General features: G+C 30.1%; 1 protein-coding gene across 1 annotated transcript in view; it reads right to left on the bottom strand.

The window, feature by feature from the left end:
• LOC134683880 (uncharacterized) overlaps positions 1–10,161 on the bottom strand; it is a 64,758-nt gene extending 54,597 nt beyond the window's left edge. Inside the window, exon 1 of the mRNA XM_063543186.1 lies at positions 9,710–10,161. Within this exon, the coding sequence (XP_063399256.1) occupies positions 9,710–9,827 (118 nt within the window). The 5' untranslated portion in view covers positions 9,828–10,161. The remainder of the gene's footprint in view (positions 1–9,709) is intronic.
• Positions 10,162–16,763: the final 6,602 nt, after the last annotated feature.

The following is a 16,763-nucleotide window of genomic DNA, read 5'->3' as shown; positions in this document are numbered from 1 at the left end:
TAAGATGGTTTGTCTCCATCTGATTAGATATTAATTTTCGTTATCATTTATGATTATTTTCTAAATCTAATCATTATTCACTTTTTTTGCTTTGATAAGTCGCTTACCTTTTGGTTTTATAACTTTTTTTGCTTTGATAAGTCGCTTACCTTTTGGTTTTATAAAACCAAAAGGTAAGCGACTTATCAAAGCAAAAAAAGTGAATAATCAATTGTGTGTTGTTGTTTTTGTAAGGTTATTTCTCCTAAAACACAAATGTACATTAACATGCAGCGATGTAAACTAGTATTTGTTTTATATATTTGCTATTTCATCTTTCATTGCTATATTAATCTGTGTAACAAAATAATTTACATACAAGAAAATACAATAGAAATCGGTACGAAGAAAAACATTTAAATTTTAAATAGCAGTTGATCAGATAATAAAAACACAATAAAAAACAACACCGTACTTAAGCAAAAAATGGTCAAAGATACTGAAAACAAACTGAAATGATTAGCTTTCTGATATACAAGCCCTTAGGAGCTTGCTGTTCGGTGTAAGACAAGGCTCTGTGTTGAAGACCGTATCTTGACAAATAATGGTTTTCTTGTACAAATAAGGACTTGGATGGAGAGTTATCTAATTGGTACTAATACCACATCTTTTTATATCTATATAATCGTAGATAGAAAAATGATTAGTTATTTTTGAAATCTACAAAAATGACATTTATATAACTGAAGACCTCCTTTGACTCTTTATATCAGAATTTGTAGTAATTAATAATTAATAAAAAATAATAACTTATCAATTATATATATACATATAACAAATAGTCAGAACTGCAGAACGATTATAAGAGTCAACTTTAATAGATATATAGAAAAAAAAAACAATTCAAAACTAATAGCAAAGACAATCCCAAAATGCAGGATATACAAAAATAATTTCGTGATATTAAAAAACATTCATCAATTGTTTACGTTCTTGAGCTCTTATTCTTGAAAGGTCGTTTTGTTACAGGTAATATTAGCATGTATTGACTGTAAATATACAATGACTATCAAAATCACATATTCTTGCCCTAATGAGAGTTTCACGATTTTCGGCTAGCCTCTTTGTTGGTGTTCTTTTTGTGAGATCTACCCTGTTTCTAGTTTTATAGTCATCTGAATGTTTCATTTTACCAAGAAAGGGGATTAAACTCACGTCAAGTCACAAATTGAAGTCAATAAACAAGAGCATTATTACACCATGGATTTTTTCTTCAAGTCTTGCTTTCGGCCTAGTACAAGCAATAAATAGTTGGTTCGCATGACTATGCTACATCACATCAAATACAGTTAACGTACATTCAGAGTTATTCTATGAATCCATTTTCTTCTGTGTTATTCTAAGTTAATAGAAGTGTATATTATAATTATAAGGTTGTAATAGGCAAGCTATACAATGTATTCATTCAATCTGAAAAAGGGATGTTAACATTACATAATTTTTTTTTGTGAAATAAACACACCCTTGACACCACAAATGTAAAAGAAAAAAAACCTTTCTAAACGAATTCAATGATTACAAATCAGTATTACTACAATTAAGGCGCACGTTTTTTGCTGACGCCTAACCATTATGATTCAATACAACAATATCACTGTATTTAGTGGAACCACTATGATTCTACAAATCTAGTTGAATACGACCAACGCACAGTTTGTTTTATTTACGTGAAACCATCAATTACTAACAGATCAATATTTTTACAATCAACGTGCACTTTTTATTGAGTAGAAACCACTATGATTAACATGATCAACAAATCAATATTACTATAATCGGCGCAAACTTTACTTACTTAAAGATGTTGTATACTTCTAAAAACTACTTTTTCAACATCATACAGCTTTTCATGTGATAAAACTGAAGTGGTGTTATCGTTATTGAAAGTATACTTTAATATATGGCTAACACAATAAAGAGAAAACTTCTGATTTAAGGGTTTAAGTGTTATATTGGTAATTATCGAAAATCCCTTTGTTATATGTAAATAAACTCACCATAGATACCAGGATTGAAATTTGATATTTACGCAAGACGCATGTTCCGTTTACAAATGATTCATCAAAGTTGCTTGAATCAAAAAATGTCAATAAGGCTAAATAAAGTACGAAATTGAAGAGCTTTGAAGACGAAAAGTTCCTTAAAGTTTTGCCAAATAAGCTAAGGTAATCTATTCCTGGGGTAGAAAAGCCTTAACATTTAAAAAAAATCTGTGTTTTGTTAACAGTTAATTCATTATTATGAACATGAACTGGTGAAACCCTCGAGCAATAAAACTCCACCAGCAGTGGCATTGATACAGTGGTTACAAATAAACTCATGTAGGTGGGATTACAACTAACATATTATGATTCTTTCTCCATCTTAATTAGTTTCCCAATTCTATCTGTCTATATAATGTCCTATTGTATGCTCAACTGTTACTTTTGTCACACGACAATAATACATTTACTTTTCTAGTGATTTCCGTCTATGCCTTGTTTCAGTTAGATAATTCTTCCCTCCTCTGACAATAGGCACGAATTTTTTCAATGTTTTTAAAATAATCTCCTTAATCTTGATTACGATATAGTAAAATAAAATATTATCAGGCATATATCAGGGCTTGATTCATTAGCTTTCATTTGAAAATCCACAGAACTAATATATACAGGCGAGCGGTGTGATTCTAAAAATATAATCTGAAATTTGAATATCATACATGTTTAACTCGCATAATTTTTGTTTCCCATTGTATAAACCAATCAATGAAACGTTTTTAATTTTATGAAGAAAAAAAAAACACTTTAACACAAATCTCAGCGTAACGAAATGTTTTGGTAATAAAAACTACAAATATAGTCTTATTGGACATGTTAGGAAATGATTAAAACCTTCGATGTATTACTTGATAATTATTAGTAGTAATTTTGGAAAATTAAAGTAGAATATGAAGGGATTGCTATTCTGTTGAGATGAAATCAGTTACTCTTATCGCAAATTTGTTCCTGTACAGTTATTACAAATCGCAGTTTACGACTTAATTCAATCAACACCCATACAGCCATAATCTTTTAATCAGTACTGCAGATGATAAGGCAATATATTCCATCTAAAAGAATCCACAATATATATTTCAACTTACTAAATCCATCTTTTGAGGTGTCATAGTTGACGACTACCCATTAACATCAAAGGTGTTTTTGACAGACGGGCGATAGATACCAGAGGGAAATTTAAAATTTCTGACTGTAATCTTTATCACTGTTTATATCTAACGTTACACCGAATTGCACTTTTTATTTTCGATAATTTGGCAATTTGAATATTTAAGAAATACTAATACTATATCACTTTTCAAGTTTGATAATGCAAGATCACTGAAAAATGAAGAAACGTGGGTCCTAATCGGATTGATAATTCATGCGAAGAGGATGTCAGGATTACATTTATAAGTACTTCCGTTTAAAACTTTCAAATTCATATCATACGCTTCGCAGAATTCCTCTAAATAATAAAGACACTTTTTATTATCTGATATATAGCGACATCAACAGAGTAATATTAATTACATGCAAAGTGCAGAAGAGTCATGTTTAGAATAGATATAAAAAATTATGAAAGTATGAAAGTATGTGGTAAATATCGCGAATTTATTTTTAATTAAGAATTATCCTTGATATGGTCAAAATCATAAATTAAGTGTTCACAAAACTTTGAATTAGGAAAAGATAACCTCAGATGTATTTGGCAACACTTTAAGATTTTTTGGTTCCCAATGCTCCTCAACATCGTACCTTATTTGACCTTTAAACATTTTTCGATTTGAGCCTCACTGATGAGTCTTTTGTAGGCGAAACGCGCGTCTGGTGCAAAAACTAAATTTCAATCCTTGTATCTATGAAGATTTATTACAACTGGATCGATGCCACTGCTGATGGAGTTTTAATGCCCCTAATGTATCACCAGCCCAGTAGTCAGCACTGACAAGAATTATCATTGATATGGTAAAAATTATAAATTAATTGTTTACAAAACTTTCAATAAAACCGTGAAAATTTTGTCACTGATCCATTGAATTGCCAAAAGTGAAAACTATTTGACGTACATAGTTACCTAAGTATGATCCAAAAACCAAACATAATTATTCTATTACTTATTACAAATATATATCATTATAATTCAGTATTCACTAGACACACAAAAAAAATATACAGCCATGCAGACAGTCACTAAACCTAGTGAAAGAGAATGACAATAAACATATGACCGACAGAACTTCGAAGCAGAATTTATCTGTAGACAAGGAATGCAGTATCAAGGTCTGCTGAAATAAAACCCCGCTAGATTATCACCCAACAGTCTCGCATCACACGACCTTTTTTTTGCAGTAGAGAAGAAAAGAAATATATTAGTTAGAAGAAATCAAACAATTAGATAGGCAACCTAATAAACAAAACATGTTAACGCTTGGGACGATGTCAATCATGGACAAACGATACATCAAAACATATATAGACAATAATAGTGCATTGACTTGACATATCAACGATATAAGGATCAGGCTTAGAAACGAGTAAATGTGAGGCTCTGACCAGCTGTTTCCCCGTTTCGGGCCAAATCCTTATATCGTTGATACGTCAAGTCAATGTACTATTATTGTCTTTATACTGCAACCTAAAAAAATCATTTTTAAATAGATAATTGTTGTTTAATGTGTTAATGTTGTTATTTGATTTAAATATTGGAAAAACTTCACCCTTTTATAAAAAGGCCTCATATCATGCATCATATCATATATACAACACAATAAAATGTACATAACCTATTGAAAACCACAATAGATGGTGAACGAATTAATTTAATAATGAACTAAACTATCAATAATTAGCATAAAACATATTGATTTACATTTGCAAACCCAAAACATGAACAAGTGAAATAAGTTTTTTTTATAAAAATTGCAAAACAAATAAGTCTTTGTAAACATTGGAAACAACAACAGGTTGAATAGGTCGTATGAATAATTAATTATAATTTCGGCAATTTATATTTAAATATTAATGAGGAAAAGGGATATCAGGTCAGTGACTGTGTATGACAAAGAAATATGCGGTGAACGCAATTTGACTGCTCAAGTAGAACGACATCTTCGCTAGCCAAGGGTTACGATCCACTCCCGCTCTCTTCACCCTTGGCGGATTGAGCCAACATTTGTGATAACAATATTGCGCCATCTATCGGAAGATAACCATCACGCCAATTCCGAATACATTATTCTTGACCAATGGTAGCACTTGAACTCTTCAATTTGGAGGTAAAAACACGGTAGCGTCTAGATTCTACACACTTGGTAAAGCCGGAAATGAAAACATACGTCAACATTCATGCATTTGTGCATGAAACATACACAGAAACTTCTATTTGTTGATTAAAAACATTCAAGTTTTCACTAAATATAGTCGTATGTTTAGGAATGTAAAGACTTGTTGCACAAAAAACACGTGGCAATTGTTTACAAACACGTTCTACATTTACACGTGATCATGTTATAGACGCATTTTGATTGGATGCAGCGGGTTTTGACTGCAACCAATAATAATCCTTACCTTGTGTCTCCGAAATTTTATCTCAATCCGCCAAGGGTGAAGAGAGCGGGAGTGGATCGTTACCCTTGGCTAGCGAAGATGGTAGAACGAGTGCAGTTTAAAAATGAATATACACGTAATGGCAAAGAAAATATACGGAGGTGTTAGTATACAACGTAACAGTGCCACGTCATGCTAGCAACTTTTTAATATTTCATTAATGGTTAATTTACTAGTAGACTGGTATATCCAATATAACAAAATATGTGAATTAAATATGCACCTAATGACACCGAAAAAAAAACGATAAGCGATAGTGTTAAACTAAAAGAAAAAACCGTGCATCTTCATGATTTCAACTTCGATATATCTTATTGATGGATAATTTACTAGTAGACTAGTATAACTAATAACACAAATGATGTCTGCGATATTGTGATTAATAAATTGACCAATAGACTGTTTTATGACGGTCGTGTTACCATATATAATATGAAGAAGTTGTTTTCAATTTAATATCGTGTTTAATAAGTACTTCCTTTAAACATATTGATGGACACCTCACGGAAGGAGCTTTAATTTTTACGTATTTTCATATTTTCTTGACATAAAGAGTATACGAGAATGTTTACCGTCGTTTTGTTTTCATCTTGCACAAAAAAATATTATTGAAAGGTTTCTTTTACTTTGAAACTGCAAACAATAAAGAAAACCTGCATGGTACATAAGTTGTGTTATTTTGTGTACCCTGTAACCTATTGTAATGGAGGTTTTCTCTGACATCTTTTGGTGTAGAAATGGTTTGAAATAAACACGCTTCAGGTAGGCTACTTTTGCATAGAAACAAGCAAATGTTTATCAAAGGTACCAGGATTATAATTCAATACGTCAGACGCGCGTTTCGTCTATATAAGACTCATTAGTGACGCTCAGTAATTATAAAGTCAAACAAGTAAAAATAAACATGTGTAGTAAAATTTACAATTAACAACACCTAAAAAGGAAATCCCTTGATGGTAGAAAAAGTAACCATTGATAACGCACGAATTTTGATATCATATCAACAAAATTATGCAAAAACAATACATATCAGAACTATTTATTTCATTAAGATTGGGATGACCTTCTTACCATTTTTTATATAAATACTTAAAGTTTACAAAACAATCATCAAATTGCAGTTTATGGTAATCTAAATATATGAGTAAACATAGAAATGTGACCATAACTGTGTTGTCATCTAACCTTTAGGTAATCGAACTGTCCAGTAAATCTTTCTTGTGGCTTCATAAATGTCTGAATAAAGGTTTTAACAACACTGCTATTAATTTCATCATATGTATTGGGGAGTTTGACATCGAGATCATTCATTTATAGTTTGAAACACAACTGTATTGTATTCATATACACTAATTTGCTCGGACATTCACAATATCGTGTTATTGTGCTACAATGTATACTAGTGAAATGCGAAGACTAAATTAAAACTTGTATTTAATGAAAACTTTGTTTCCGAATCCAATATTTGAACTGTAAGTAACATTGTAATATTCTATTCTTGTAGTTTTTCATTAATAAATACGTATACTGTTTAAACTAAAACGTAATAGATAAGGATAATGATACATTTATGTTATTAAAGTGGCACGTATTGATCTTACACAATAGTAAAATGTTTACACAAGTACAATCACATAAAAAAAATCAACACCAAGCCTAAAAAGACTTATGAAACACTTTTAAACTAAAACGTAATGGAATGTTTAGCCATGACATTTTCGGTGACAATGTGGACATATCAGCTTAATCAAAGTGATGATGTACAGTATACTGTTTACTCGGACGATTGATGAATTATTCATAACGTTTTCCAGTTCGCCATACATTTGCTAGGAGTTGAATTATTGCGTCCTTTGTCATCTAATTCATGCATTTTAGCACGACGACACATAAAGTCATGTTCAATTTTGTAGATTCTGACAGCACATAGAGTATGTTGAATAGGATCAGACATGTTTTCTTACAACAACACACTAAAGACTCGGAAGATGTTGGATAATAGATTTTGATTAATGCAAAGTGATTGGAACAGTCTGTAAAATTTTTGAATCAACTGTACTTAATCGATTGTGTCTGTTTAAAGAGACATCCCATGTTTCATAATAAGTACGTTTTTGACAGACTGTGTAGTACAGGCGACCATATCTCTAAATACATGTTACTCTTGTTACTGTCTCAAGTATGCTGTTTTGGGGGTTTTTTTTTGCTCGGTACATTTGTTTTCCAAAATTCTTTATTTTTTTTTGTTTCCAAAACGGTTAAAGCAATTTGACATTAGAAAGGAATTAGAATCAGAGTTGTTTAAATGGTAAGTTCACGGTAGCGTTTATTGCAATACAGAAGAAACGTAACTTTTATGCAAGTTTTTATTTATAGTTCAATATATCTAAAGTTATCTAACATATATTTGACAAATTGAAATTTCGGTCTATTAGACTCGTATTCCAAATAACATCTATTATACTCATATTTTGTTCAGTTTGAAAAAAGAATAAATATAAGAAATAGTGAATAGGAGTATAATGCCTTCATAGTATAGTCTGTATAGTCTGATGTTAAAGAGTATAAGTACATTATCATTGGCGATGGTATTTACTATAATATATTAAATAAGAGTTCATTGCAAGTTAACACCTTAAGCTCTTTGTAATAAGTGATGCCTAATTAAACGAAAATAAACATGCAAATCGTTAAGAGGGCTTATCTCCATCCGAAAATATATATTATTTTTCGTTATCGTTTATGATTATTTTTTCAAATTAAGTGACTTATTAAAGGGAATAATCAATCGTGTGAAGTTATTTTTGTTGGGTTGTCCCCCTCCTTTTTAAAATTGTACGGAAGGTAATCCAAGCATAACAAATAAAATACCATGGGATACATGCAATTCGTTTGCAAAAACGTCGATCTATTCTCTTGATTTTTAACTTGTTGAGAAATTCGTAGCTTTCTTTCCATCGGTATCAACTCGCGTAAAACTACTAAAAGGTCAGATGAGATTAATTTCTTAGGATAATTTTAACGTTAGATTTGAATAAAGATATCTTTTTTCACAACCCATGTCTCAGCAATAACTCAAATTTACATATAAGATACCAACTTGTGGGGTACCTGCTTTAGAGCAGCAACAAATATACAGGACATTTATATATTGGCTACATGACAGGTATAGAAAATATAATTTTCGATTTGCAGATGGCCATTTATTTGATTTGCGATGTTCATGATGTTATGACATTTTATATTACGATCACCACTCATAGTTTAACCATTGTGACAACGGCATTTGTAAAAGCTATATAGCCTGTAAGAACATTAGTTGCTAAAACATGCCGGAATATTGAAACATCCATTTTCAAAACATCATTTCTAATCATAGTGGATCAACGTCTTGTTTAAAATAACATATAATAATATAAAATAACATTAATATCTATTAAAAACGATGCACGTTATCCACCACCGAATAACTCCGTGAATTGTACAACAACGCAAAATAAACATGGAGCAGAGATAAACTAGTATTAATTTGTTTATATATATCTATATTTGCTCTTTCATCTCTCATTGCTATCTCAATAAGAGTACCAACAAAAAGAACATACAAGAACATACAATCGAAATCGGAAAGAAGAAAAACATTTAACCTTTTAATGGCAGTATAAAAGATATCCAAAAAAACATAATAAACAACACCGTATGATAGCAAAGAATGGTCACAGACATTGCAACCAAACTCGAGGGGGATAGCTTGCTGATATGCAACCAAATGTTGAATCTATGAAACATTGTCGTTCGCCACTAATTGATCACTTTAACTCACTATAACTACATACGGAGCGGTGACTTGTGTCAGGTCTCTAATTAAAAAGCCTATTATGCATCTGTTATATACCAAAAAGACAGAAGGAAGTCTCTGCTAAAATCTAAGCAACGAATAGACTACTAGAATGTGTATCGTAGAAAAAATCATTATCACGCTTGTTATTTTATTTATAAATTGGAAGATCTTACAGAATTGAAAAAGAAGAATTGATTCTTACCTTTTGATGCTGATATACACAGAAGAACAGTATTCAGAATACTACTAATAAAACTAATGACAACAATGTTCTTCATTATAACACTAGATGCTCTGTCGATTCTTTTTCTCGTTGCCATTTTCACTATTTATTAAATCCTTGAACTTAAAATATTTACATTGGAATATTTGTTTTTCCTTTTTTATTCCATTTTCAAATTAAAAAAATATTATAAAGTTGCACCATTATTAGTTCCAAACCAATGGTATAATTGCAAAAGTTTCGCCTGTTTAAGATCGCATTGATTAATAGTTATTATACAAATGACTGACCCAACACAGATAAAATAAGTAATAATCAGGCTAGTTACTGTCGAGTATTACATAGTTTTAGAAGTAATCATTTCATTTCCTGGCGATAGCTCAACGTGTATAGAATTGACGATCAGATGCGAATTCATAGTACTTCTGCTTAAGCCGCTGACATTTATTGATGAAAATAAAACGATCGATTTAACAAGCCAATTCAACCTACAATTATGGTACATATTTTACAATCTATGCAGATTAGTTCATCCAATCTGATTAAAATCTGTCACACATGTTGTTGATGACAGAATTTGTAACTCTTTTTTATTTCTCATTATCCAGATACAAGAATATACAAATGAAATAGTGAAAAAAACAAAGCAATTAAGTCGGGTTAGGAATCATTCACTCATAGTTCTGATGATATTGCACAAACCAGAACCACATAAAACAAACGCAGATGGACGGTCAAATACAGAAGTAACAAATAACGAAGGTGGCACAATGAAATTTTTTGAAACGCCGTTTCCATTTAAATCGTGAGTGAAATCATATACCCAGAAAGGTTAAGCAGATTCACTTCGAATGCAAGGGCCGATTGCATTGCCTTGTAATTTAATATATGAAATTGGTTGTAATGGCTTTATTTTGTAAATATGAAACGATATATATGCCATTTTATGATTATTTCAACAATACCCGCATACGCTTAGATATTTGATTAACATTTATATTTAACCATCTGAATTTCTGACCTATTTGTTTACTTACCTTTCATTATAATAAATATATATCTATTTAAGGGAATGGGAATGTTAAACTCAGTTTAATAAAAGTCGGAGTCCGATGTCAGAATAGGTAACGAAGAAAACTAAGCGAAATGAAAATGGTATATAAATTAACACGGGACTACTAGGAGTTCTGACATGCAAGTGCCAGACCTCAATTACATTGATTGAAATATTGTGTCTTCATCATATGAAATCAACTACAATTCCTCCCGTTCGGGGTTTAGTATTCCAACATCATAAATGTCTTCTAATTTTTCAGTGTGTTCGATATGTGCGTGCTTGCGGTGACCTCTCAAATTTTTATAAAGACATATTTTCATTTCTAAAATTATTCAATATATTGACAGTTAACAGGCAATTGTCTAAACGTTAACTTGCAATAACAACACACAAAATAATTAAAAAAATAATTAATACTTTTAAAACAAAAAAAACAAAAGAAACAAAATCAAGATGTAAATAGGAAATCATGTCTACCATACTATTCGTTCCTCGTTCAGTCATATCGTTTTCTTAACCTTTCTGCTAAAACCTAACAATGTGTTAATACTTTTATAAAAGGCCAGTGCCTATGTTTATTTCTATTACCATCATTGATTTTCCCCTATGAGTCTCTGTTAAATTTGCACTTTCAAAATATTTTGCAGAATTTATCTTTGTTACAAAAAAAATACTTGACATACGTAAAATTTTATCTAATCTATTACTATAGAAAAATATCCCATGAGATGAATTTCCCTTTTCCGTTTGACTAAACCATTCGATGGGATATAGGTTTCAAACTCCGAGAAATTCAAAACGTGGATATAAAGAAAGAAAATCAATAGTAGAATAACCAAATCGAAAGCCTGCTTTTCGTTTAACTTAATAACATATGCCCTCGCATGTACAATTACGAATAGTAAAAACAAAATCACAAAAATACTGAACTCAGAGGAAAATCAAATCGGAAATTCCCTTAATAACATATGCCCTCGCATGTAGAATTACGAATAGTATTGAAATCTCACAAATCCTGAACTCAGAGGAAAATCAAATCGGAAAGTCCCTACATGGCAAAATCACATAAAAAAACGAATAGACAACTACTGTCATATTCCTCACTTGGTACAGGCATTTTCAAAGGTATAACATTTATGTTTTCCAAAAAATATCAATAAAATTAAAGGTTGGAAATTGTTTGAATCTAGTCTTAAATATTGGTATCACATAACAAATTAGTTAGTTCTTTAGCAATAAGTCCGTATAAAAAACAATGTTGAACGATGTAACAAAAACAATGTTGAACGATGTCACATATGACCGATGTATATTTTGATTTTTTTATTTCCGTTTGTCTTTTGTCGATTTTATGACATTTTTTTTAATTTCTAGCTAAAAGTCTTTTAGATATATCATTGTTGAAGAACAACCTCGTGTCATTTTCAATATGATAATTTATATTCGTCTTCAAAATTTTCTTCTTTTCAACTCAACTCGAATAAAAAAAATATAGTTTGTATTCAGAATGCATTTAAAAGTGTTTTCATTTCTAATAATATCACTCATATTGGCGTTTATTTTCTTAATATGTTTACTCATCAGTATAATATATGTCGCTCTGTAACAATCTTTCTCTTAAAATAAGGTTTACAAAGTCTTCGCTACTTCCTCTTTACTTTATTGGAATATCTAAATCTAAATTAATTGACTTTTGTCTAAACAATAAAACACATTGGTATCACATAACAAATTAGTTAGTTCTTTAGCAATAAGTCCGTATAAAAAACAATGTTGAACGATGTAACAAAAACAATGTTGAACGATGTCACATATGACCGATGTATATTTTGATTTTTTTATTTCCGTTTGTCTTTTGTCGATTTTATGACATTTTTTTTAATTTCTAGCTAAAAGTCTTTTAGATATATCATTGTTGAAGAACAACCTCGTGTCATTTTCAATATGATAATTTATATTCGTCTTCAAAATTTTCTTCTTTTCAACTCAACTCGAATAAAAAATATATAGTTTGTATTCAGAATGCATTTAAAAGTGTTTTCATTTCTAATAATATCACTCATATTGGCGTTTATTTTCTTAATATGTTTACTCATCAGTATAATATATGTCGCTCTGTAACAATCTTTCTCTTAAAATAATGTTTACAAAGTCTTCGCTACTTCCTCTTTACTTTATTGGAATATCTAAATCTAAATTAATTGACTTTTGTCTAAACAATAAAACACATTGGTATCACATAACAAATTAGTTAGTTCTTTAGCAATAAGTCCGTATAAAAAACAATGTTGAACGATGTAACAAAAACAATGTTGAACGATGTCACATATGACCGATGTATATTTTGATTTTTTTATTTCCGTTTGTCTTTTGTCGATTTTATGACATTTTTTTTAATTTCTAGCTAAAAGTCTTTTAGATATATCATTGTTGAAGAACAACCTCGTGTCATTTTCAATATGATAATTTATATTCGTCTTCAAAATTTTCTTCTTTTCAACTCAACTCGAATAAAAAAAATATAGTTTGTATTCAAAATGCATTTAAAAGTGTTTTCATTTCTAATAATATCACTCATATTGGCGTTTATTTTCTTAATATGTTTACTCATCAGTATAATATATGTCGCTCTGTAACAATCTTTCTCTTAAAATAATGTTTACAAAGTCTTCGCTACTTCCTCTTTACTTTATTGGAATATCTAAATCTAAATTAATTGACTTTTGTCTAAACAATAAAGCACATTTGTACCAATAGTGAGTTAGAACGAATCAATAAAAAAACAGAAATTATAAGCACCAGATTATTCATTACATTTTTTGTGAGTTTTCAAGATCATTTTAGGTAATTAGCTTGCTTATTACAAGATCAATTTTATTTGAATGTATCAATATTTTTTTCTGCAAGTTTTTAAATCTTGCATCAGTACAATGCTTTGATATATAGCCGAACATAAAATAAGAAAAAGAATTTATGATTAAATTGTAATATCAAAATTTTGTGCATTACATTGTGGCTGATCAAAATTTATAAAACTGCCAATAACTATAGTAATCATTTGTATATAGTTCGAAGCTAACTCGACATTAATAGTTATAAGCACAATTTGATATTGATATTTTCTTCTACATATGGCGTGCTAAGACTGAAACATATTGTTATAAATCTTTAACGACCATTCGGGTATAGGAACCCTACAGAAAGTAATTTATCTGATCGAAATTGCGACGTTATAGGTCTTCATGGTATCTACATTGAATGATTTGTTTGTATTTGTTATCGTTGCTAGTTTAAATTGAAGGCTCAGAAAAAAATATGATCAACAAAACTAGTCTATATGTTAAAAATGACATTAAGTATTTTTCTCAAATAACACAAGACGATATACTTCATTTATAAGATGGTAAATTTCAATCATATGCATAAAATCTATATATTATTTCCTGTAAATGAGATTTGGGAATGAAAATGTATTTGTTATTCATGAAAAATCACTACCAAGTTCACAAGGGTCTGTAATGAATTCTGTAAATTTCCTGTCTCAACGTGACATTTGCTGTCGTAAATAAATGCGATACATAGAATATACAATTGTTAAATAATGACATTGACCAGGATTCAGATAAAAATTACTCTGAATATCGAAGTTCAACTTGTTTTAGATTTCGAAGTGTCTTAGATGGGTTTAAACAGCTCTTTAGTTTATATTTCTGGAGAGAGAGAGAGAGAGAGAGAGATAGAGCACAGTTTCCTTCTCTTTCTAATAAGAGTTAGAACAGAAGTGATTGTTCTTTAACAAATAAGCGATTATGACAAAACATGTGATTTCACTTTTCACAAATTCAAAAAGAAATGTTATTTCAGACTTGCCACGATCATTAGCTACAATTTCAAGTTGATATCATTCCTCCTACACTCAGTATTTTGTTTATTGTATGCCAGAAATGGTTAAAATGCATCTAGGTTCCTTTATTTGATTTCTCACTTACCGCTTTTTATCATAATTGCAAAGGTTTGAATAGTGAACTATCGATATTATTTCAGAACTTCTTGAAGGGCAGCGTTTGTATGAATCGTTTTATGTCTCAAAATTGCTATCCCACATATCATGTTATTCATTTTGTGAGTAATGATTCATAACTTTTGTAACACATATAATATACGACATTAATATCATGGGAATCGTTTCTATATATCATTCCAAAGATTCAAAATCTATATAAGTCATTAACTATTACCGAATGGTGCTGTTCTTTGTCAGTTAAAAAAACCCAAATGAAATGTAAATATTATTGTCTGTTACACAAGAGACTATACTAGAACTAAATTTCATATTACATATACGGTTACAGTTCTATTGAATAACTGTTTGTATTTTTACATGCACGTTGTTAAATTGGTATATTTAATCGGTTATTTTCTTAAACTGGTTCGTTTGGTATTAACATCAAAACTCATATCAGCTTTCAAATATTCTGCTTAGGGTTTTCCTGGTGAAGTTAAATATAGACAACCACTTCGTACGAATGAGTGCATAAAGTGTTGTCTTCATATTGTTTTTTCATAAATTATGCACTCACATTGTTAAACCGCTTAAGGTAGATAATTAAAAAAAAATGTTGCACTTTTATTGGAAACAAGTGCCTAAGGTTTAAGATCAATCAAATTCTTATCTTACAGTCAAAACAATAATCATATAGCAATTATCAGTTAGAAGACATAGAACATATCATCTTTGTCGGATTTATTGGGTTGTTACTTTGAATTTTTAAGTCAGTTGTGTCTGTTAGTCTGTGATAAATGTATACATACTAGTAAGTCTGAGAAATCGTGTATTGTACTTTTATTTCAAAAAAGTGCCTTAGGTATAAGAGTGACCATTTTCTTAATTTACTTTCAAACGATAGCAGACATCAACTATTTTTGTCGGATTTATGGGTATGTTTGTTTGAATCTTTAGTCAATTGTGCCTGTAATGAATGTTTACATAATTTTGACTTAAGGAAATCGATTATTGCACTTTTATTTGAAAAGGTGCCTAAGGTATAAGATTGACCAAATTCTTTTTTTACTGTCAAACGATAGCAGACATCAACTGTTTTTGTAGGATTTATGGGTGTTTGTATGAATTTTTAGTCAGTTGTGCCTGTAATGAATGTTTACATAATTCTAATTCAAGGAAATCGTTTATTGCACTTTTATTTGAAAAGGTGCCTAAGGTATAAGATTGACCAAATTCTTTTTTTTTCTCAGTCAAACGATAGCAGACATCGAATACACCGTTTTTGTCGGATTTGTTTTAATTTTTAAGGCAGCTGTATCAGTAAGTCTGTGATGAATATTAAAATAGTTTTGACTGCTGTGTCCTTATTAGGAAAATGTATGTTAAATCAGGTTTTATTTTATACTGAATGTACTATCAACTACAAAAATTGGTTGGGGTCTAGTCAGATTTATAAGTATTTTTTTTGAATTTTTATGTATGTCGTGTTTGCATGTTTGATATATATAGATTCTTACATTGATACCAGTGTATTATCGGATTTATCCAATCGAGATAGTTAAATTATCAATTTTAAAATTTATAATTTAACTATCGAGATTGGATAAATCCGATAATCCACGAGTAACTATGTAAGAATCTGTTTCTCTAATGATTAAAAAGACATTTTCTTTTTTTGTTAACCAAAAATCCCCTTCGAGTGCCTTTCACATTGCACGAAGTTGTCAATTTCATTAACACCTGTTATCAAATCTTGATTCATCCAGTTAGCTAAAAAGGTCATGACCCTCAAAATCATCCAATGATCTTTTGAGATCACCAGCAACCACACGTTGATTTAATTTTTTATACAATGGGTTCGGAAAGGGATAAATTTCCATAGAATTAGAGAAATGTAAATATCCATCTAAAACCGACAAAAGTGATTACATAAAAGTACACCTCCTTCAGCAAGAATCACTTTTAATCCTCCT

The sequence above is a fragment of the Mytilus trossulus genome, chromosome 9, assembly GCF_036588685.1.
Source record: "Mytilus trossulus isolate FHL-02 chromosome 9, PNRI_Mtr1.1.1.hap1, whole genome shotgun sequence".
NCBI classification, from domain to species: Eukaryota; Metazoa; Mollusca; class Bivalvia; order Mytilida; family Mytilidae; genus Mytilus; species Mytilus trossulus.
Note: the sequence above shows the minus strand (reverse complement) of the source record. Positions and strands in the feature narration are given on the sequence as shown.